At 43.0% G+C, this 24,171-nt stretch overlaps 1 protein-coding gene across 2 annotated transcripts in view; it reads left to right on the forward strand.

Moving 5' to 3' along the window:
- The window catches only part of OSTF1 (osteoclast stimulating factor 1), a 47,100-nt gene extending 24,450 nt beyond the window's left edge, over positions 1–22,650 (forward strand). Inside the window, exons 1-9 of one of the 2 annotated variants that reach the window (XM_029055605.2) lie at positions 6,163–6,368; positions 8,733–8,783; positions 11,055–11,118; positions 14,632–14,685; positions 15,662–15,769; positions 17,551–17,600; positions 17,778–17,856; positions 19,931–20,029; positions 22,173–22,650. In XM_029055605.2, the coding sequence (XP_028911438.1) occupies positions 6,303–6,368; positions 8,733–8,783; positions 11,055–11,118; positions 14,632–14,685; positions 15,662–15,769; positions 17,551–17,600; positions 17,778–17,856; positions 19,931–20,029; positions 22,173–22,231 (630 nt within the window). In that variant the 5' untranslated portion in view covers positions 6,163–6,302 and the 3' untranslated portion in view covers positions 22,232–22,650. Of the gene's footprint in view, positions 1–6,162; positions 6,369–8,732; positions 8,784–11,054; positions 11,119–14,631; positions 14,686–15,661; positions 15,770–17,550; positions 17,601–17,777; positions 17,857–19,930; positions 20,030–22,172 lie in introns of those variants that run through there. The other variant, XM_029055604.2, reaches the window with a different exon arrangement.
- The last annotated feature ends 1,521 nt before the right edge of the window (positions 22,651–24,171 follow it).

A 24,171-nucleotide genomic window follows, 5' to 3' on the forward strand; every position in this document is an offset into this window, starting at 1 on the left:
GGAGGAAGGCAGAGGAGTATCAAGCATGCGCATGCAGCATGACCGGGGTGGAGGCATGATTAGTCACAGGGCCATTAACCCAAAGTCAGCCGTGTGCATGCGTGGCTGCCATCTTGGAAAAGTTGCGTCATGTATCACGTGGGGGGCAGGACTTTCAACTCTCTCCTCGAGCTGAAAGTCACCTCATCTGTGTCCCAGTTTCCTCATCTGTAAAATGGGACTGACAGTGCCTACTTCCACTTACCTCAGAGGGATGTCATGAAGGTAAAATGAGTTAACTAAGGAGAAAGCACTGTGGAAACCTCAAGTGCTGCAGACATTGAAGTCATTGTCCAAGTGGGGCAGAGTGCCCCTCGTCCAGTCACATAAACTACACTTGAGAATGCCATTTTCAAACCTCTGAAATCCTCTGTGGATATTCCTCAGAGAAAAGTTAGTTCTGAAGAAGCATCTTAAGTTTTTCTCACTCAGTAACCTGGGGGCGGAGTTCGAAATGGAGAAAATGAGAAGAACCTACACCTCAGCTAATATATACTTATACCAAAAGCTTGTTTGAAAGTCAACCCTGTAGATTAGAGAAGCAGCATGGCTCAGTGGAAAGAGCACTGTCTTAGGAGTCAGAGGTTCTAATCCCGGCTCCGCCATCTGTCAGCTGTGTGACTTTGGGCAAGTCACTTGATTTCTCGGTGCCTCCTCATGGGGATTAAGACTGTGAGCCTCACATGGGACAACCTGATTACCCTGTATCTACCCCAGTGCTTAGAACAGTGCTCAGCACATAGTAAGCACTTAAATACCAACATTATTATTATTAAACCCTAGTTGAGAAGGCAAAAGGCATTATACAAGTGTGGGCTAGCTATTTTATTAAGTGTCTGTTTTCCCCATATTTAGTACTAAAATTCCAGTGGAGATGATATGGGGATTAAGAATTTTTTTTGTGAAACATATTTGGGAGGAAAACCCTTCATAAAAACCAAGTGTGTGTTTAATGAGGTAATATATGTATGTGTGTACGTATAGGTATGTGCTCTGCACATAGCGCTCAAATACTATTGAATGAATATAGGTAATATATATATGTATACCTCATGTGTTTCCTAGCTCTATGAAGCTCTAGATAGAGGGTATAGACCCTTATTAATTTCAGGATGAACAAGATGTTTTTAGCAAGTTGTATTAAAATTTTTCCCAGTTTTCCCAGGAGATTTGCATTTTGCCCTCATCAGCCGTCACTGCTCCTCTCCACTATTGGATGAAATGGTTTTCAGGCAGAAAGCATTTGGAAGTTCGTTCATTTGAAAGGGAGACCCCTCTGGACAGTAGGCATTATCTGATTTTACTGTGGTGACACTATTAACACAGTAGTGTTCAGTAAGTCTTGATTGTTAATAATTGTAATAATAGAAACAGACTTGTCAAAGTGTCTTTCTTCCAGCTCCTCTAATCCTAAATAGCCAGGAACTTCTTAGGAAATGAACTTGGAATGTTTGAATGGTGGTCGTTTGAACACCAGCATATCCCGTTTATTCCCATAGGTGGCTCAGGGGCCCCCGGGCCTTTAGAATTTTAAACTATCCATGAAGATAATCCAGCCCATTTAGTTTATTTGTAGGAAGGATCTTATTGAAAGCCTGTGTTTGAAATGCCAATGCCGACCATTTACCTTGTTGCTCCTCAGCAGTTCACCTTTTAAAGGTGTGTAGTTACTGGGGGCACAAATAGCAAAATTCCCATTCCTTGAAGGGTAAATGCAGTCTCGTGGGAAGATAGCATTCTAATGGCCCAGTAGTCAGTTTTCAGTATGTGAGCTTTCACTGATTCTTTAAATGGAAGGTTGGAAATGCTGAAATCAGAATAAGGTGGACTAGTTTCTTCTTGTGGTTCTGTTTTTTCTCCTGTCTACCCACAAGTATGCTGTCAGATTTTCAAAATGGCTCCCCTTCATCATAGTAATATTGAAAAAATCTCCTTAGGTGCCCTCATGGTGGTTTCTTAATGGAAATATAAACTTTAACTTTGAAATCTCTATGAACTCAAAACATTTAGGGAAGAACAACTCTGTTTTGGCACTAACAACAATCAGAGACATTTAATGGTTTCATCGTGTAACTGGAGAGAATAATTGTATCTTTAAAGTTATCAAGGTCCTTGTCCCTTCTGAAAGAGAAAACACTAAAAGCTGTATCAAAATTGTCTCCTTGGGAAGGGAGGGAGCAAGGGCAAATGGACAGAGAGGGTTTCTGTTTAGAAAGAGGCTGAATTCTCTATGGCCATGCCCACAGAGAGGATCATGATGACAGCTTTGCTGCCTCTGCTGAGAAACAGTCCTGGCTGTGTCTAGCCAGCAGGGACCTCCACTTCTACAAACTACCATAATTATTGAAAATAAATCAAGCCAGAGCAGTGGGGAAAATGATCATATTTAGTGGCAATTTTCTGAATAAAACACTGCACCTTGCTAGGGTTGAAATAACCCTAGGGTTTTAAGTGCCTTTTCTTTTCATAATAGAACCAGATCTGACATTAGTAAGCATCCTTACAGTCATTTTACTAAGGACTTTAGGATCATTTTTGTGCAGTGTGGCCTAATTGGAAGACCACAGGCCCAAAAGTCAGGAGACCCAAGTTCTAATTCAGCTTCTGCCATTTGCCTGTGGTATGGCGTTGGGAAATTCACTTAACTTCTCTGTGTCTGTTTCCTCTTCTGTAACATATTCTCCCTCCCGCTTGGATTGTGAACCCCATATGAGACAGGGACTGTGCCTGATCTGATTGTATTGTGCCTACTTCAGTTCTTAGCAGAGTGTTGGACACAGTGCTTAGGAAATACCACAACTATTATTGTTATTAATAAAGTGTTTTCCCTCCTGCTCAACCTATTTTTGCCACCATACCTGAAGATGCAACAAGGGATCTGCAAGCTGGAGTCAGAATGCACTCCCAATCCAACAGGAAATGCTTGTGGCCTATTGAGCTGAATGGATCATCAAGAGTCTCTGAGACAGCCATCCAGGAACGGCTACATGCTGATGACTGTGCTCTTGAGACACAGAAGAAGTCATGCAAATGATTGAGTCACTGGAGATTCAACCCAGCGCTCTAGACCAATAAATCTGAAGAAAACTGAGGTTAAGTACCAGTCTACCCCCGGGAAACCCTATACCCAACTAGAGATTTTCAACCGCAACACAGAATTTAATGCGGTTAACAGATTCTGCTACCTAGGCAATACACTATTTTGACGATGCACGGTTAGGTGAGAAAGTAGAAAACAGTATGAAAAAGGTCCAACATCTCTTTTGGCTGATTGACAGACAATAGGGTATCAGATTCTACGCTAAGTTGAAGGTTCATAAAGCTGTAGTGGTTTCACCCTTCTCTATGACTGAGACCTGGACCTATTACAGAAGACACATTCAGTTTTTTGAGCGGTTTCACCAGGGTCATCTGTACCCCAACATCAAATGACAAAGAAGGATGATGGACAATGAAGTCTTGGATCACAGCTAACCATCACTGAGGCAAAGCGCACAGCAACACAACTTCTCTGGGCGGGATGTGAGGAGAAAAGATGACAGAAGGCTATCCAGCTGACTGCTGTATGGTGGACATAAGGTGGGGCCCATGCCAGCAGACTGGGTAGAGTGAACAATTTAAAGACCTGGTGAAGCCTAGTCTCTAGCAATAGACTGTTGGAGGACCGCTGTGACTGACAGAGTAGGCTAGTGGGCCACGATGGGGAGAGGGATCGTTTCTCTTAAGCAAAAACTTCATGAAAATGGAGATACTAAGAAGCAGGCTTGAAAAACAGGCACAGGCCCTTATCAGGAGAAACACCTCAGCACAGCGAGAAAGTGCTGACAATGCTCACAATGTGGAGGGAAGTGTTATTTATGCACCGGTCTTTTCAGCCACACACCCATGCGTGGGCAGGATCATGTCAGTAGCATCACCTTTGAAAATGAAAAGTCATATGTGTATAAACGTGCACAGGCATGCACAGACACGCACACATACATGCATATATATATATCGAGAAAGAGAGAAGCTAAAGAGTGTTTCCCGTCCAGGGGTAGTAGTGCCAAAAGAAAGGCTGAGGTGAAGCTCCATTTGGAGCCAAGTGGGAGTGGGCCATATTGGAGAGTGGGGACCTCCTCTGACTGTTGTCCTCGGTGCTATTGCAGTGGGTAAGGATTTAGTGCAGGACGTGAGAGAACACGGACAGGCGTTTGTACAGGTGTGGGGAACTGGTGACTAGCCACTATCCCAAGGAACCAATCATTGGTATTTATTGAGTCCTTACTGGATGCAGAGCACTGTACTGTTTGGGAAAGTACAATATAACAGAGTTGGTAGACATGATCCCTGCCTACAAGGAGTACCGGGAGAGACAGATGTTAATATCGATTACAGATAGGGGAAATTGAGTAAAAGGATATTTACATAAGTGCTGTGGGCCTGAGGTGAGCATCTAAGTGCTTAAGGGGTACATAGCCAAATACATAGTCAGTGTAGAGGGGAGCACAGGTAAGGGAAATGAGGACTTAATCGGGGAAGGCCTCTTGGAGATGTGATTTTTAAAGGAGCGTTTTGAAGGTGAGGAGGGTGGTTGACTGTTGGATGTGAAAGGGGAAGGAGTTCCAGCCCGAGGGAGGATGTAGGCAAGGGGTGGGTGGTGAGAGAGATGAGATTGAGGTACAGAGAATAGATTGGAGTTAGAGGAGCTGAGTAGGCGATCGGAAGGGAGCATAGTTATGATGCACCGAAGGCCTAGACAAAAGCAAGGCTCCTCTGCAAGCAAATGGCCAAGGCAGGATGCAATTTATCCAAGAAAACTCAAGGTTTTATACATATATTGTGCAATTTCTTCCTTACAGCATTCCTCTTACTTGAGTCCTATAAAGCCTCAGGTTGGACCAACCTTCCCATCTCTCCTGCACCGCCCCCCCCCCCCCGCCGCATAAATAATAAACGGTGGGGCTGTGATATGACTGGGCTCTGATAGGAGTAGGCTGGCTAGTACCTTATCTTCATAGTTTTGTGCCTCCTTAGTAGAATTATAGGCTGACAGCAGGGGCCCTTACGTGCACAGGCTATTTGCTAACGTTTTTGGCCTCTGGAATTTGTCGCACAGTCTTACCCCCAACAGTCCTATCCCTTGAAAAGTGAGGTTCTGTTCCCTTCAGGCCCCATTGAGTGTTAGTCCAGTTCTGGATTTCCCAGTTCTGGGTCTTGGCTTGAGGCAGGCAGGCCCCATTCCAAGCCCCCAATCTTCAGCCTATGTGGGCCTCCCTCTCATTCTGCTTCCCTGATGTCTCCTCCCCTCCCTGCCCTCTTTTCTACCTTCTCACCTCTAATAAAGGAAGAAGGAATAGAAGATGAATGGTATTTTCCACAAGCACACTTGGCTAACGGCTTTTTAACGTGCATATATATCAGTTTTTCTTAAAATGAAGTTGACTATTACCTGATCAACACTTTATGTGTTCCACTGCATTGATTTATAAAGCTAAGTGACCTAAAGGAGTTGCTCTTTAGACCTTTCGGATTTTTCACTTTTGCTAGAAGATGAAGTAGAGAATAAAGGAAGGTGGTCAATGTGTCGTCTCATTGCAGGAGCTAAAAATATACATGGTAACTGCTCAGTATTTCACCTGCTGCTTTGGAGTCTTTAAGCTTGTTATGAATATTTAATGTGAACAAGAGAATTTCTGAGTGGGTGCTTGATTTCAGAAAGGGAAACAGGTCCATCATGCCTAATAAAGAGAATTTTATCACATTAAATAGTGAAAACGTGTTGACAGCCAGAGTGAGTTGCTGTGCTAAAAGTAAAAAAAAAAGTCATTGATCTATTAAGACGAATCGCACAGATGGGAACCATTTACCTGTCCAATCAAAGGTTAGTGAAATATGTACGGAAAAAAGGGTTGTGTGTATTTTGTACATTTTTAAAGATGTACATAGGCTACTTGATGAGCTTTGGCAAAACCATCTTCATTTATTTCCTACAGCTTTTGACAAATTGGTTTCTCATAAAGTGAAAGTTTTCTCTTTCTCTGGAGCAATAAAACGTTTTTGGGTTTTTTTTTTGTTTTTTACAATTGGTCCATTTGTCATGTGTATCTCTAATCCATACTCTCTTCGTTCCTCCAGCTTCCACTTTTTATTTCATTTATTGTGCTAACATTTTCTTTGATGGAGTATGTGAACATTATCCTGCTTTTATTGATTGCTGAGGCCCACAGAGTCTGAATTAGTCAATTGGCAGGAAAAAGAAAGTCCTTCCCTTCTCCCTGGCAATGCAGTCCTGGCAGCCATATGGGTGGCCTGGTGTTTGGAGCAGCTGTCTGGGACTGTGGTGGATGGTGAGTGAGCCTGAACCTAGAAATACAGAAACTGACCTGAATTTGAAGATGCTATACAGAGCCCCTGAAAAGGATTGTTGTTCAGCCCTGTGCAGCTGCCTTAACATCCAGAAACAGCGTGGCCTAGTGGATAGAGCACAAGCCTGGAAGTCAGGAGGACCTGGTTAATAATCTCGGATCCGCCACTTGTCTGCTGGTGACCTTGGGCCAGTCACTTCACTTCTCTCTGCCTCCGTTACCTTATCTGTAAAATGGGGATTAAAACCGTGAGCCCCATGTGGGTTAGGGACCGTGTCCAACCTGATTAGCTTGCATCTACCGCAGCTCTTAGTACAACACCCGCACATAGTAAATGCCTAACACATACTATTTTAAAAGCCCTTTTTGCAAACTTACCCATACTAACTATTGGCTGAGTTGGGGTACTTGCCTTACCCCATAAACCTGCCCCTTTAAGCTTGAGGGTTGACTTAGTAGTTCAGTAGCATTTATTAAGCATTTAGTGTGCAAATCACGGAGCAGAGCCCTGGGAAAAATGCATGGATATCGATTCAATCGGCCAAAAGTATTTACTGAGTGCCTACTGTGTGCCAAGCACCACGCTAAATTCTTGGGAAGAGTTCGGTAAAATCGGGAGATTAAATCCCTGCCCTCAAGGAATTTACAATCTAGTGGGAGAGATCTCCACTAAAATGAATTACAGATGGCAGAAAGAAGGAAAAGGGAATATACACATCACTGTTTGGGATAGGTAGGATATGTTCCCAAATGCTCTGGGAGTTTGTGCATATTCCAAGAGTTCACATGGCACTTAAGTGGCAGCTAATGGATATAACCTTGGAAGATTAGAAATTCATCAGGGCCACAGATTCAGACTCAGTTCCTCCTCCCCAAGGGGTTCACAGTCTAAAAGTGGGCGAGGGAGGAGGGCAGACGGGGAAACACCTGCAACCAAATAAAATGAGTGAGAAAATTTAAATTTAGATCATGATCTCCAGGTAGGACAGGGACCGTATTCAGCCTGATTCTCTTGTATCCACCCCAGCGCTTAGTACAGTGTATAGCATATAGTAAGTGATTAATAAATGCCATTAAAAGAAACCAACCCAGCAAATGTGGAACAATATTTTAGTGGCATGGTCTTTGAGCAACTCTGTGCCAGTGGTCCGTTGTGAAAAACTGCCACGATCTTCCCAAGGTGTGCGACACTGGGAAGGTAAGCTACAACCTACCCTCCGTCCCAGTGGAGCTTCTCCCCGGAGATCATGGTGGGAAAGGAGAAGGGGGTCTATGAGGTGCCTGGATTCCTGATGTCAAAGAAGCCCAGAGACATCCAGCGCAGATTTCAGCCTGGCCTCCATCTTCTGGGGTGGGAGATAGGGTAGCTTGTCGTGTCTTAAGGTGACCAATCCTCTGGTCTCAGCTTGGACAGTTTTCAGCCATTGTGTCCTGTGTGAATTTGGCACCAGGTGCCTTCACGTCCAGTATCTTTGTTTTCAGTTCCCAGCCTCCCGCTGTCTCAGCTTCTGCCATCAGGTTCTGCTGTTCGGAAGCGGCCCCTGCGTCCACGGCATCGTGGGAGGGGAATGCTATAGCTCTGGATCACGTGGGGAAGTGGGGGCCCCGGGGGCCCACCTGGAAAAACGTGCTAGGTTTGGGTGGCTCTGGGTGGACTTGGGGGGGCAAGTGGCAAGTATGACGTCATTTCATTACACTGCCTGCCCAGCGTAAAGCATCTGACGTCTTGTGCTGCTCCTCACCCAGAATCTGGCAAGGCAGTCGGGCCACCCTAACTGGCTCCCAGGATCCCAATATATCCACGCGGAGAGTGAAGAAAGGAGATAAACAGGCTTCCCAGCAGAAAGAAGAGCGCTTGTTGGCGCCTGGCCTTTCAGAAGAGTTGAGACTGCCTTCATTTCTTTCAGGATCTCATTTGAGAGACACTTTGTTCTTTCAAGAAAACTTTTGGAGAGTATTTTGGAATTTCTACAAGGAGAAACCATCCTCCCCACCACCAAGTGTTTGTTGAAAGCTCACAGGATGCAGAGCACAGTTTGTCAGTAGAAATTGTTAGTGCCTAATTTTTTCAGTGGAAAATCCCTTTTTTGTTTGAAGAACTTAGTGAGTGAATCGAGCTTAACTCCAGTTGCTCGAAATCCCCAGGGAGTAACCCAGCTTCCCCTGCTTGCATTTAATTGTCATTAGTGTTCAAAATTTGATTTCTTTTCTCATTCATCTGGAGTAAGTCCTATTATTCTACAGGATTTAGAAGCGGTGGCATTTTCAATTATTTTCCCCGCTAAATGTATTGTTAATCTCCTACCCAAACCATTTTTTTCATTTTTTTTCCCTTTTTTTTTCCAGCCTGATGAACTGTATTTTGAAGAAGGGGATATTATCTACATTACCGACATGGTGAGTTTCATAATATGTTTTGTCCCTGGGCAAACTGAGTACACCTAAAGAGAAGTCATTTGGATTTATGAAAAAGCTTTCTCTTGAACACTGTGTCTTAAGTCAAAATGGTGTAAATGAGAGACAGTTTTTTCCTAGGGGCAGTGTAATAAATAGAGGATGACCAGAATTATGTACAGATGAGTAAAATAGATATATGAATGCACTTAAATTGTAAATACCAGCAACCATCATACTGACATAAAAATCACATAAGAAGTTAAAATTACAGTACCTAAATAATAGTACAGTATTGCACTGTAGACTATGCATTATCCCTACCTACACACCTGATGAGGCCTAGTGGATAGAACATGGGCCTAGGAGCCCGAGGGACCTGGTTTCTAGTCCCTGCTCTGCCACTTTTCTGCTTTGTGACCTTGGGAAAGTCACTTCACTTCTCTAGGCCTCAGTTACCTCATCTGTAAAACGGGGATTAAGACTGTGAGCCCCATGTGGGATTATGAACTGTGTCCCACGATAGCTTGTTTCTACCCCAATGCTTAGTACAATGCCTGGCACATAATAAGCGCTTAACAAATACCATGAAACAAACAAGCAAGCAACCCTTTATATTTGAACCCTTTATATTTAAATGGGCTCATGAGTGGATTTTTTTGGGTGAGGTTGCCTCTTTAACTTTCTTCCCTTGTTCCCCCGTGGCTCCTGTGAGCCTCAAGTGCCACATCTCCATGGTCCCCATGGAACTGCACATCTCCTCCCCTCTACCTACCTAGTACTGAGTTGGGGTTGTTTTTTTTTCAATTCATTTTTTAACACCACAGCTGTACCTGGCCAGGCCAGCTTTTCCCTATCTGTCCGACGTAGGATGAGGAGGCGAAGGGGGTGGTCTTCCAGCACTTAGTACAGTGTCTGGCATATAGTAAGCACTTAACAAATACCATAATTATTATTCTCAATCAATGGTATTTATTGAGTGCTTACTGTGTGCAGAAGACTGAAAGAAGCACTTGGAAGAGTGTAGTATAACAGAGTTCTCCTTCCAGGCTTCTTTCCACACTGGATTCACACTGTGACGGGAAACCATAATTGGGGAGGGGGCCGGCCTGGCCTTTTATGTATATCTGTTGTAATAAAAAAAAAAGTTGCTGGCTGGCGGTGAGGGGCAGCGTAGCTTCCATGTATCCTCTGTCCAACCCCCTGTTCCCCTGAATCTATTCACTCTCAATTCCCCACCTCAAAGTTTGGCACCATTTTTTACCTTCCAAACACAACTGTACACACACAGCCAGGGTCACACATCCACAGGGGATCATGAGCCCCTCGAGGGACAGGGTCCATATCGATGTACCTGTGTACTCTTTCCCAGCGCCTAGTACAGTGCTCTGCACACAGTAAGTGCCTCATAAATGCTATTACTCCTAAAGGCAGTAATTGTCCCCTCCTGGGCCTCCTTCCCCACCTGGGCCCTGTGGTTGTGGCCACCCTGGCAAGGGGAGGAGATTGCAGGGAAAAGGGTCGGCCCGGATGTGTATCAAAAAAAGAAAAAAAAACACGAAAAAAAAAGGAAGGCTTTGGGGAGGGAGGAAGGAAGGACTGATTCTAGGGGCCAGAGTCTGGGTATGCGGGGGTTAGGGTGGGGCTCACAGACTCTGGTAAATTGGAACATTATTTCGGGGGAGACAGGAGAGGAAACTTTAAAGAGGGACAGAGTGGGAGAGGTCAGATGCTGAGCGGAGATGGGGTTAAATTCTTGATCACCCCGGGGGCACTGTGTTTCTGAAGGTGGTAAATGGAGATAAATAGAACTTGTGCCACAAAGCCATAAAACTAAAACTGGATGCTAATTTAGAAACATCAGAAATACCATTCATTGAAATTTGAAAAGTCATAAATTGAGGGCAGACTGTACAGGTGTGTTTTTTAAGTCATTGAAAATAAGCCCAGGGTCTAAAGGACATTGGGTAACTGGTCTAATCAGACAGTGGCTATAAAATAAATGGATTATACTGTGCATCTCCATTCTATTCCCTTTTTTGTTCGGTTTTCTTGGGAATGAGGATTCTGTAAAATTTTTAAATGTGCTTTCTGCTAGTAGGTGCTTGGGTTCTCTTAGCCTAGAGATACAGGGAGTAGAAGCAATCAGGGGTGGCATTGGTGGATTTTGAGAAATGCGTATTCTGATGACCAGATCTTTCTTGGCCTAATGACTTGCAGAAACTTTGCATGCAAGGGTGAAATGCCACTCATGCCGGCTTTTCCTTTTTCTAGAGTGACACCAATTGGTGGAAAGGAACCTGTAAGGGCAGGACTGGCCTTATACCAAGCAACTATGGTAAACTTTGAAACTGTATTTATACTTCTGTTGGCTGAACGAGCACTTCTGATTCCGTTTCAGTTACTCGATTCGTGTTCATGTTCATTCTGGGAACTAAACTATCCCTGTCGAGACCTGTTAGCATGGAGGCCGTGGCTTACCATCGGCTTTATCGCGCTCAATCACCTTGTCCCATCCTACCTTACCTCGCTGCTTTCCTACTACAACCCAGCCCGCTTACTTTGCTCCGCTATTGCCAACCTACTGACTGTCCCTCACTGTCCCTCGATCTCATCTAACTTGCCTCTGACCTCTCGCCCACATCCTGCCTCTGGCCTGAAAGCCCTCCCTCTTTATATCCAACAGACGGGCACTCTCCCCACCTTCGAAACCTTATTAATAGGACATCTCCTTCAAGAGGCCTTCCCCGACTAAGACCTCGTTTCTTTTTCTCCCACCCCGTTCTACATCGCCCTTGCACTTGGCTATGCACCCTTTATTCACCCTCCCTCAGCACCACAGCACTTATGTACATATTGGCAATTTATTTACTGATATTAATTTTTGTCTCCCTGTCTAGACTGTAAGCTCTTTGTGGGCAGGGAGTGTGTCTACCAACCCTATTGTACTCTCCCAAGCTCTTAGTACAGAGCTCTGAACACAGTAAGATCTCAATAAAAACAACTGATTAATTGGTGGCTGAAAATGTTCACAGCTGGCTCTGCCATGGATGATAGCAAAAGGAAGGTTTTTAGTGATCCAAAAAGAACCCCAAACTGGAAAAGGCTGACCTCCACCATTGTGGGCCAGTTATCTGCAGGAAATTCAGAATCAATCAGTGGTACTTATTGAGTGCCTGCTGTGAGCAGAGCACTATACTAAGCCCTTGGGAGGTACAATTACAACAGAGTCCGTAGATACAGTCCCTGCCCACCGTGAGCTAGCTGTGTAACTCCTCACTCATTGGTCCCAGATTCATCAGTCTTGCATAGTGTCCAAACCCAAATCCCCAATGTAGAGGTAAAGAACTCCTATTGTGAGCAGATGTTTTACCAAAATTGATTCCATTTTCTTAGAGAGATCACTTGCAGTAGTCACAGGTTGGAGTTTGTGTTGAAAATAAAACCAGTGAAAAATGTCCATCTTTGAGTCTTTAGGCCCTCAAAAATAAGGTTGGACTAGCCAGCTGGAAATCATGCAAATTTCTGGTAGACCTATGGCTGGCCTACAGTGAGGTAGGGGAGAAGAACAGATGCCTATCATTGTGTTCTATAATAATAATAATAATGATGGTATTTGTTAAGTGCTTACTATATGCCAAGTATTCATTCATTCAGTCGTATTTATTGAGGGCTTACTGTGCGCAGAGCACTGTTCTAAGCGCTGGGGTAGATACAAGGTAATCAGTTGTCCCACTGGGGCTCACAGTCTTAATCCCCATTTTACAGATGAGCTAACTGAGACACAGAGAAGTTAAGTGACTTGCCCAAGGTCACACAGCAGACAAGTGGTGGAGCCGGGATTACAACCCATGTCCTCTGACTCCCAAGCCCATGCTCTTTCCACTAAGCCACACTACTTCTCTAAGTTCCATCTCCACTTTGGTCCCGAACCCAACATGACTAGTCTCCTGGAAGTTCTTCCAACCTGCTAAGGAGCTAGCCAACCCCACTGACCCGACAAATATCATTCGCTATTTCTTAGGTTTATCCTTCCCTTTCAAAGGAAGCTTACCTTCACCCGACTTTTCAGGTGACAAGGATTGAGACTGTGGCAAGGATTGACCCTATTTGCTTGTATCCACTCCAGTGCTTAGTATGGTGCCTGGCACATAGTAAGCACTTAACAAATACCATGATCATTATTATTATTATTATTATTATGTATGGTTTTATATAAGTATATGTAAATAAAACCAACCTAACATGTACAGAAATATTCACATAAGTGCTGGATATTTGGACAGAGAATGAGAAGGGAATTCTCATGGTGACTGGAGTGATTGGAGCCAGGTAAGGGATAGTTTGAAAAGGCCAGTGCCTTGAAGAGGTTGCTTTCCCTTCTCACTGTCGCTTTAGAGAGGAGAAATGGCCTCCGGTGGCTCACCAGAAGCAAGGCTTCCCTAGAAATTTCCAGCAGTGGGGTTGCTAAGATGATGGGACGGTGCTCGCCTGAAAGTTCCACCAGTGGGTTTGCTAAAATGGTGGGACAGTGCTCGCCTGGGTGATCCCCTCTGCTGGTCCTGGAAGCAGCTAGCAAACCTGGGAGTGCCGTGCCGTGCCGTGCTGCACTGCCCTGCAGTTTCCCTGAAAATACAAAGATTTCTTTTTCCTGCTTTGTTTATCATTCAGTTCCACAGGGGACTAGAAACAGCCAAAATGAATGTCAAAATAAGTCATGTCTTCCAGGCTTTTATAAATAGCGCCATCCGTGGAGAATAAAAATGCGCATCAGGAATTTCAGATTGTATTTTACATGTTTGCCTAAATATTTTGGTTGAAAGCAGAGTCTGAATGAATGTAGCCGGAGCAGCTGCTTTCTTTTTCGGTTTGCCTTTAAGGCAGAAAATATTAGGTGCTCATTTTCTTCTACTTAGAAAGTAGAAAAATCGTGATGGTGTGATGAAGGGCTTGCTCTCATAAAAATATGGCCTCATTCACTACACCACTGTTGAATGAACCTCTAGTTTTCCCAAACTGTTAGCAGGGGAGAGTGTATAAACCACTCACTCTGCTTTGCCTTGGCTCTCCTGCAGCTGACTTCTTGCTCAAACCTTCCCTTCTGCTCACCACTCCTTTCCCCTTCACATCAAGCAGACCACTGCACTTATTCAGTCGTATTTATTGAGCGCTTACTACGTGCAGAGCACTGTACTAAGCACTCCCCATCTTCAAAGCCTCTCTGAAAGCAAATCGCCTCCAGGAGCCCTTTCCAATTTGCTTTCTAGTCTCCCCACTTTATATCCCCCAACTGCCATTTCAGCACCTCCTAAGCACTTAAATACTCAGCAGCATGGCCTAGTGGAAAGACCATGGCTCTGGGAGGCAGAGGACATGCGTTCTAAGTCTGGCTCTATCAGTTTCCTGCTGTGTGAACTTGGGCAAGTCACTTAACTGATCTGTGCCTCAGTTTCCTCGTCTGTAAAATGGGGATTCAGTTCTTGTTCTCCCTCCTCCTTGGACTGTGAGCCTCATGGGAGACGGAGACTGTGTCCCACCTGATGAATCTCTATCTACCTCTATCTACCTCCTCCCTTAGAAGAGTGCTTGATACGTAGTAAGCGCTTAATAAATGTCATAATAATAATAACCATCTTAGCACTTATGTACTACATTTATCCTCCATTATTTCTCCCTTCTGCAATTCATTTTAGTGTCTCTCTCCCCCATTAGTTTGTAAACTCCTTGAAGAAAGGGGATCATTGCCTACTGATTCTGTTGCAGTCTCCCAAGCGCTGAGTGTAGGCAGTCAATAAATTCTATGGATTGATTCTGTTAATTTCATTTCTGTTTTATTTTTTTTCCAAATTAGTGGCCGAGCAAGCTGAATCCATTGATAATCCACTGCATGAAGCTGCCAAAAGAGGTGGGTATTTGTCTAACTAGGTCTCTGGGAGATCTCTTCAGTGCTAATTTAGAGATCTTTATTGAATTTGGTAATAATTCCCTTAGAATCATGTCCCAAAGCAGATTTAGGGTAAACATATGGATATTTTTCCAAACTTTTTAAATTAGCAGACAACCAATTCGGGTGGTTCCTTCTACACTGTGAGCTCGTTGTGGGCAGGGAACGTGTCTACCAACTCTATTTTATTGGACTCTCCCAAGTGCTTGGCACACAGTAAGCACTTGATATGTACCTCTGATTGATCAGATGTATCGTTAATAGTTTAGCAGGTAAGAGATACATCTTTGAGTCAGTCACCGGCCATTCACTGATCTCTTTTCTTGGTAGAACTGAAAATGGCCCAGGTGCCAGATTGTAAAAGTACATGTACAGTCTGTAATTGCTTTTCAAATCTTCTCTAATTTGGTTGTACTTTATGATTTATGCAGAAGGGATCTTTACTAAACAAGCACATATATGGAAAGATTGTACAAATTCTTCCTACAACTGTACCATCAAGCCTGTTAATGATTTCTATGATCTAATAATAGATACAGGATAATCAAGGTAGATACCGGATAATCAGGGTAGATACAGGATAATCAGATTGAACCTAATCTCTACCCCATGGAGCACTCACAGTTCAAAAAGGAGAGAGAACAGGTATCGTATCCTCATTTTGCAGATTAGGAAACTGAGGCCCAGAGAGGTAAACTGACTTTCCCAGTACTGTGACAAGCTGGGACTAGACTCCAAGTCTCCTAACTTCCAGACCCGTCCTCTTTACTGAAAAACAACAAAAAAAGATCTTTGTGATATGACTAACTAGAGATTTAAATCATCTTGGGCCGGCTAATATCCTGTTTTTAGTAGAAATCTGGGTAGAGGGGTATTACTTTAAAGACAACAAAATAAAAACTTCCCTCATTTGCTCACTGTTCTTAAACAATTTCAGGCAACTTGAGCTGGTTGAGAGAATGTTTGGACAACAGAGTTGGTGTTAATGGCTTAGACAAAGCTGGAAGCACCGCCTTGTACTGGGCTTGCCATGGTGGCCACAAAGGTACTGTGTTTTTGTTTTTATCACACTTTTGTAAAGTGCTGTAAATGCAAAAAGTGTAGGGCGATGTGGTGTAACTACTTCTGGCCAGAGGGTGGGGGATGGGGGGCACTCTGTAATTGGGAATGGAACCAGTTGACCACCTGGGTTCAGGGGAGAGAAATGAAGGGAAATTGGAGTAGGAAAGGGTGTCCCATGGAGCCTTTAGAGGACTACACCTTCTGCTGCTAAGAGTTTTCCTCCAAGCCACTTCTGCACTTTGGGGTCAAGGTACTTCTCCACCCTGACTCCACCTCCCTGCTCTTAAGCCGATTGAGAAATTGTGCAGGAAGTGTGGGTGCTCCCTTCTGGGTTTCTTCTTTTCAGGGAAGAGAAGGCTGTGCTTTTCGCTCGTGATAGCATTTTTCAGTTGTTCTGCACACTGGGAACCTGGTTTTGGGCTTCCGACAATTAGCTGTAACCAAGGCTAGGAAGTGGTTGGAGGAAGTCACAGACTACCTAACAGGTGACAGAATGACCTAACAGGTGACATTTGGCTTTGGAATTGTGGTTGGAACACACCAGACCGTAACACTCAGACTTTCTAAATCCAAAACATTTAACTCCAACTTTGACACTTGGCCCTAAAACTAAAGGACAACAACAGAGAGCCCTGTTCCCTTCTGAGATCTTGGAACTTAATTTTTTTTCAAATGGTATTTGTTATGCACTTACTATGTGCCAGGTACTGTTCTAAGTGCTGGGGTAGATGCAGGTCAATCAGGTTAGAAATAATCAGGTTAGAAACAGTCCATGTTCCACATGGGGCTCATAATCCCCTTTTTCCACATGAGGTAATGGAGGCACAGAGAAGTGAAGTGAATTACCCAAGGTCACACAGCAGACAAGTGGTAGACCTGGGACTAGAACCCAGGTCCTTCCGACTCCCAGGCCTGTGCTCTCTCCACTAGGCCTTGCTGCTTCTCCAGAGTACCCTTAATTGACAGGGAAGGGTTTTCCTTACCTGGGCTCAATTGGACCTATCTCGGTTCTTATTCCCATCCTTAAAATTGAAGTGGGGGGGGGGGAGTGACAATTCGTGTCCCCAAAGAATTCTTGGATCATCACTAGGGGAGATCGGTTAGATTCTTTAAGAGAAGATAAAATCATAAACAAGATTACTCTGGCTTAATTACGGGCAAAAAATGTGGTTCTTCTCACGTGGCTTGCCATCTAAAGAAGATAATACAGAGATCTGCACTTACGCATGAGGTGGGGAGAGAGACAGTCTGGATTTTTTGTTCAGAGTAATGAACCAGCTATTGCTTAACCTATTGTAATCAATTATGCCTTAGGAAAGTCTGAAATGTAATTCAGTTTGGCAAGAGGAAAAAAATATTAAATCAGACCCTGTAGATAATGCCTATTTTACATTAAATAGCCTATTTTCAAAGTAGTGTTTTGTTGAAAGATAGGTGTTCAGTCTTGAAATGACTTGGAAAACAACCAACATCTTGAAAATAAAATAATGCTTTAAGCATGTGTGTGATTTAGAAATATGTAGCATGAAAATATTATTTAAGAAATCATTGTCTTAACTGTTCTGATTTTTTTTTCAGCCTTAATTGTAACTGGCAATTTTTAATACAACATAATCATTAAACACTTTAATGATCTGAAGTTTCTTTAGCTGATCAAAGTTGGGAATGTACACTAAACAATGCTACTCCTAATTTTCCTTATTGCTTTTTATTTCATCAATTTATTTCTGTTTTTTTCTCCATTCACTTCAATTTATATTTTAGATGTAGTGGAAGTGTTGTTTACCCAACCAAATATTGAACTAAACCAACAGGTAAGACATTTCTTCTGTTATCTTTCGAAGGCATCTTCTTTTTTTAAAAAAAAGAATATTAATTTTCTACATATCTCTCCCCGTTCTGTATTGATTTCAAAAATAAATATGTTTCTGAGATTGAGTTTTTTAATCCTCTGATTTAATAGTGCAGCTCTCTCGTCTTTTACTCCATAGAACAAATTGGGTGATACAGCTTTACATGCTGCTGCTTGGAAGGGTTATGCAGATATTGTAGAGCTGCTTCTGGCAAAAGGTAAGCATTTTCACGGAAACCGTTTATATATATATATCATAGAGTTAGTTTGTCCAGTTCAGACCGGAACATGCATTTCAGCCTTAAGGCTGATTCCAACCTCAGTATTCTTGGTGGGGAGATGAAGCTTTTGTGGTTTCCAGGCCAGAGAAGAGGGAGCGAATTTTCTTCCCTACACATCTACAGTGAGTCCCTAAACTCAGCCACTGCCCGATGGGGCTGCCTCTGGGTCCCAGCCTAAGAATGGGGACTGGCTAGTGGGGAAAAAGCTGGCCAGCCCACAGTTCATCGGAGGGCACTCCCACCTCGCCCAGGTTCATGCACAACCAAAATGGGTTTGCAAGGAAAGCTCGTTACTGGCCGCACATCACATCGAGGAACGTGGCTCCTGCAACCAACAGATTCTCCCCTTAATATAAACCCAGAGAAGGGGAGATCAGAAAACTAGAACCCTGCAAGCGTGACCCAGCCTTGGGAAGGAGAGCTGAGGCAGTGGGGGCCTATTATCATTCATATTTATTGAGTGCTTACTGTGTCCAATTTAAGCCCTTGGGAGAGTACAATATAATATCAAACACATTACCTGCCCACAAGGAGCTCACAGTCTAGAGACTGTCTCCTCTGAGTTGAGCCTCCTTGGGCTGGTGGTGTTCATGGCCCCTGCAAAAATATAGTGGGTACAGGGATGTGGAATGCTTATATAAAGCCCATTTTCCACCTCTCATCACTATATGTATACATGCTACATATATATATAGTATTTGTATACAATATTATATATTGTGTGTATATATATATATTTATATATATATCACTTAGAACAGTGCTTGACCCATAGAAAGGGCTTAACAAATACAATATATATATATATATTTATGCATATCTATTTGGGTCAAGCACTGTTCTAAGTGCCTGGGCCAATACAAGATAATCAGGTTGGATGTAGTCTCTGTCCCACGCGGGCCTCATGGTCTAAGGAAGAGGGAGACTAGGCACTGAATCCCCATTTTACGGATGAAGGAAACTAAAGCCCAGAGAAATGAAGCGACTCGCCCAAGGGCACACAGCAGGCAGCTGGCAGAGCCAGGATTAGAAACCAGGTCCTCTGACTCTCAGACCTGTGTTCTTCGCACTAGGCCTGCCTACTCCTTTCTCTCAAGTCAGTTTGGGCCCAGTTGGGACCAATGAAATGAAGAATGGAATGACTGGTCCTGTTATTTCAGCCTGTGCTTGGCTTATCTGGAGCAGGGAGCGGGACAGAGGAATCCCTTTTCTTTTCAAAGACTGAGAAGAGAAAGCTGGGTGCTCTTGGCTGCAGTTTTCAAAATTTAACCTGCTACAGAAGATAAGACAAACTTCCAGACTCAACTGGGGTTAGAGTGAGGACTGATCAGGAGTCTCATATTTCCCAATGTACCAAACTTTTTGTGATCTTGAGGCCCAAGGACTGTACTTACTATGAGTTTTCTGTTAAAAAAAAAGGAAGAAAGATAAAAAGAAAATGGGCAGGATGATTGATTCTGAACAGGGCTGTGTGGACTAATAGGATAGATCTGGAGTCCACGCTCTAGTGAATGGAACTATCCTCTTTCCCCCACCCTTTTTCTCTTTTAAAGAACTTCTTGAATTATTAAGAGGAAGAGGTGGTCATACATCACTTAATCACATCAGTGCATGTAATTATTGGTGCTTAACATATCTGATGATTCAGCTTTTACTCTTGGGGTTGGGAACTACTCACACAACGTTTCAACGGCAATTTCATAGAAACATTAAAGTAACTGCTATAATAAAAATGTGGTAATTGACTGTAATCATAGCAATTGCAGCAACAAACTTCTTAATTAAGGATGTCAAAACAAGCTATTAAAATCTCCTGTTTTCACTGCTTCATACTCCTGAAAAATTCTCATTTTGTGCCAAAATTGTTCTTTGCTTTCTCTGAGCTGAAGAAAGTACTTTTCGGGAGGTGGGTGGGTAGTATTTTTCACCTCTTTTTATTTGGGGAGATTTGTTACTACACCTTATATATCATTTTCATAAATTTGCTAATAACCCTTTTTGTTTTGATTAGGGGCTAGAACGGATTTAAAAAACAATGAGAAGAAGTTAGCCCTGGATATGGCTACCAATGCTTCTTGTGCTTCTTTGCTTAAAAAGAAACAAGGGACAGGTAATTGTATATATTGTTTTTTTCCCCGCTGCTCTCTTTTCCTGATTGGAAAGTGGTTATATTAGAATGACTTGGCTTTTATGACTTGAAATTGAATTGTATTTCTCTTCCACGAGTTAGAAGCTCAGCAGCATGAGGAAGGAAAGAGACACATTTCATATCATTTAGTTGTTCTTCATATTCAAAGGAGAGATTGTGATGGAGGTGTGGTTGAAAAGACTGCTGGGTTACCAGCAGTCTTGTCCACATTACATGCAAGAGAAGACCGACTTTTGGCTTACATCTGATGCTGAGTCTTTTGTGGCTCTTCCCCTTTGCTGTTAGACTGGGTGACACCTTTGCTTAAAATCACATTGAAAAAACTCCTGACATAAGTCCCTTTCTCCCTATGTTAACTGGTTGCCAGTTTAAACAGAATTAAAGCAGCTCTGTAACCATTTTTTGTATTATCATCTCTGCAATGGCAAAGATACATAAAAACCTAACCAAAAAGACTCTGTTTTCTAGGCTTGACAATATAGATAGGGAGGAGTTGAGAACAATCCAAATGCCTTACTCCCTTTATTCAAAATTACAGCTCCTCTGGGTTTGCCATTTCACATTGCATTTGCAGTGCTGTGCTGTTATTCCCCTGAGTCCTGGCACCTTTTTCATTACAATTTAAGCACCAAATGAAAGCAGGCACATTTTAAGCATTGTGGGGATTAGCCTTTGCTACTATTTAGGCAGTTGAGCAGGTCAGAAATATCAATATATTCAAGAAGTGTTGGGGTGAATTGTTGAAGGCTCAAAGTAATTTGATCGGATGATGTTGATGGTTCAACAGAGGCTTAGGCAGTTTCATTGACAAATGATCTGTGAAGAGTGTGAAAAATTTGGAATGTTATCTGGTAGAACTCTACCCCGTGAAGTGATTTGCCCAAGATCACACAGCAAACCAGTGGCAGAGCCAGGACTAGAACCCAGCTCCATCTGACTCCCGGCCCATGCTCTCTCCACTAGACCTTGCTAAGTGCCTCGTGTTGTAGCTGTTGGGCACAGATACTGGGTTAGAAAGATGCAATGGTCAGACTCAGAATGGCACTTTTTAGATCTGTCATTCCAAGGTCTTTCATTAAATATGGGTGCTGAGTGTATACTTGTTTTGTTTTGCTGTCTGTCTCCCCCTTTTAGACTGTGAGCCCGTTGTTGGGCAGGGATTGTCTTTATCTGTTGCCGAATTGTACATTCCAAGCGCCTCGTAAGCGCTCAATAAATGCAATTGAATGAATAGGTCATTTTTCTTACTTTCATTTTGGGCTTAAAAACTACTATTATACATCTGTTTTTGTGTTTATTATTACTTCCATTCATCTATTTCAGTGATCTGGGACTCAGGCCATTTGGTTCCAAATGCTTTTCTGATTGTCGGGCCTAATATCCCCATTAATATTTTATTTTGACCCCCCTGGAAAGCCCTTCTATTGTACCCTTAGACAAAGAAATTATTTTGTTTCAGGGCAATATCTGCCTTTTCTACCATCAGGGTCCCCTCACTGCCAGCCCCATACTACCTTGTTCCAGAGGTGTGTTTGTGAAGCATTTTTCTTGTTTGTCTTCATGACATTTAGCATTTTATTTCTTTTCTCAGTCTTGGACTTCTCTATTTGTTGCTCAGTTTACATGGGGTTAATCTTCTCCAAGCAATGACCAAATAACTAGCTTTTCATCCAGTTGCCTGTGGCAAATTCTGAGTTGCCCCAAGTGAGTGAGCAAGGGGCTATTGGGGTAGCCGTGCTACCCAGCCACCCAAAAGTGGCACATGTGGCCTAGGAGAAGGAGGGGAACCTGTGGCATTGCCCCCCCCCCCAAAAAAAGGCTTCCAGTCACCAGCTGCATTACTTTTTTTAACTCTTTCAGAGGGAATCATTTGAGTGGAATTTCGGCTACTTCTTATTACTATTTCTTTTACATGCTTCCATCTCCCTTTACCTCTTTCCTTTGCTGTCTAGTGGATTCTATCCTGTATTTTATTGAACCTTGTTCTGCAGAACATTGCTCCTTCTTTTTTCTTCTAGCTCTGAATGTTGACTTAGCATCCTAACGTAAAAACTGGTTGTACAGTGTGTAAACAACTTCAAATTCTGTGTCATTTTCCTTCCAGATATTGTGCGAACATTAAGTAATGCAGAAGAATATCTTGATGATGAAGATTCTGATTAATTCTCTCCATAAGTTTATGAGAACTAAAATCCCTGTTTCCTATGCCATTCCAAGTCTTCACCAGGGAGCGTTGGTAACTGAAAAAAGTATATATAAGCATAACAGTATTGCAATATGTCAGGAGTTAATTGTATGAACTTAATAGTCTTCACTTTCAATTTGCCAATAAAAATTACTTTCCTATGTAAAATTGCATTTATGTTCACTAAACTAGCCTAAAAAGATTTTTTTTTCTATTTGTCCTGCCTAAAGGTTATATGTTTTGCTTTTTTAAAACAGGGATTTTTTTTAAAAGTCTCCAGAGTTGAATGGATTTTGTAGGGTACATGCTTTTTCTTTTATAAAACAATAATGATCTTTAGAAAACCGCCAGTGATTTTTGACAATGAAAATTAAAATAAACATTTTAAGACATGTTATCCTTGTAATCTGTTTCCATGAGACTAATCACTGCTCTCAAGAGTAAATGAAACTTCTTGTGTTTTAGTTGGTATTTTCTCAATTTATTTTGGCTGGAACATTTTGCCTCTGTTCCATCCTAGTCTTCCTTAACCTCTCAGCTGCCTTCCACACTTTGGACCATCCCCTTCCCCTGGAAACATTATCTAACCTTAGGTTCACTGATTGTGTCCTCTCCTGGTTCTCCTCCTATGTCTCTGGGCACTCAGTTTCAGTCTCTTTCTCAGTCTCCCCCTCTGCCTCCCATTCCTTAACTGTGGAAGCCCCTCAGGGCTCAGTTCTGGGTCCATTTCTATTTTCAAACTACACCCATTCCCTTGGAGAACTCATTCACTCCCACGGCTTCAACTACCATCTCTGTGCGGATGATTTCCAAATCTACCTCTCCAGCCCTGACCTCTCTCCTTCTCAGCAGTCTTGCGTTTCCTCCTGCCTTCAGGACATCTCTACTCAGATGTGCCTCTGACACCTCAAACGTAACGTGCCCAAAGCAAAGCTTCTTATCTTCCCACCCAAACCCTGTCCTCCCTAGGACCTTCCCATCGTTGTTCACAGAACCACCATCCTCCGTGTCTCACAAGCCCGTAACCTTGGCGTTATTCTTGACTCATCTCTTATTCAACCCACATATTCATCCATCACCAAATCCTGTTGGTTCTACCCTCCCAACATTGCTAAAATCCACCCTTTCCATCCAAACTGCGACTGCGCTGATCCTAGCACTTAACCTGTCTCTCCTTAACTACTGCATCTGCCTCCTGTCCCTCCTCATTCCAGTCCATACTTCACTCATCCAGTTGTATTATTGAGTGCTTATTGTGTGCACAGCAGTGTACTACGTGCTGGAGTAGATACAACCTAAATCAGGTTGGACACAGGCCGTGTCCCACATAAGGCTCAGTCTTTTTTTTTCCTCCCCCTGCCTCTGTGTCTCTCTCTAAATATATATATAATTTGTTAAGGACTTTCTATGAATCAAACACTGTTCTAAACTCTGGGGTAGATACAAGTTAGTTAAGTTGCACACAGTCCTTGTCCCACATGGGGCTCAGAGTCTACAAAGAAGGGAGAACAGGAGAACTGAGGCCCAGAAAAGTGAGTTGTTCAAGGTCACTCAGGAAGCATTTGGCAGAGCTGGGATTAGAACCCAGGTCCGCTCTCAGGCCCATGCTCTTTCCACTAGGCCAAGCTGCTTCTTGTTGTGGGCAGGGAACGTGTCTACCAACTCTGTTGTACTGTACTCTCCCAAGTGCTTAGTACAGTGCTCTGCACAGAGAACGCACTCTGATACCATTGACTGAACATTTTTTGGAAGCCGTGACAAAGGCTGTGACCTCCAAGAAATCAGGGTGCAATAAAATGTGCAGTGTAATAACTTTGGAGAAAAACAAAGGGCCAATATAAGTTTCCCACCTCTTGCTCATACCTGCCCCTTTAACACCCGGTAGATCGTTGCTCTCCCATCTTCAGAGCCCTTCTGC

The sequence above is a fragment of the Ornithorhynchus anatinus genome, chromosome X5 (genome assembly GCF_004115215.2).
Source record: "Ornithorhynchus anatinus isolate Pmale09 chromosome X5, mOrnAna1.pri.v4, whole genome shotgun sequence".
NCBI classification, from domain to species: Eukaryota; Metazoa; Chordata; class Mammalia; order Monotremata; family Ornithorhynchidae; genus Ornithorhynchus; species Ornithorhynchus anatinus.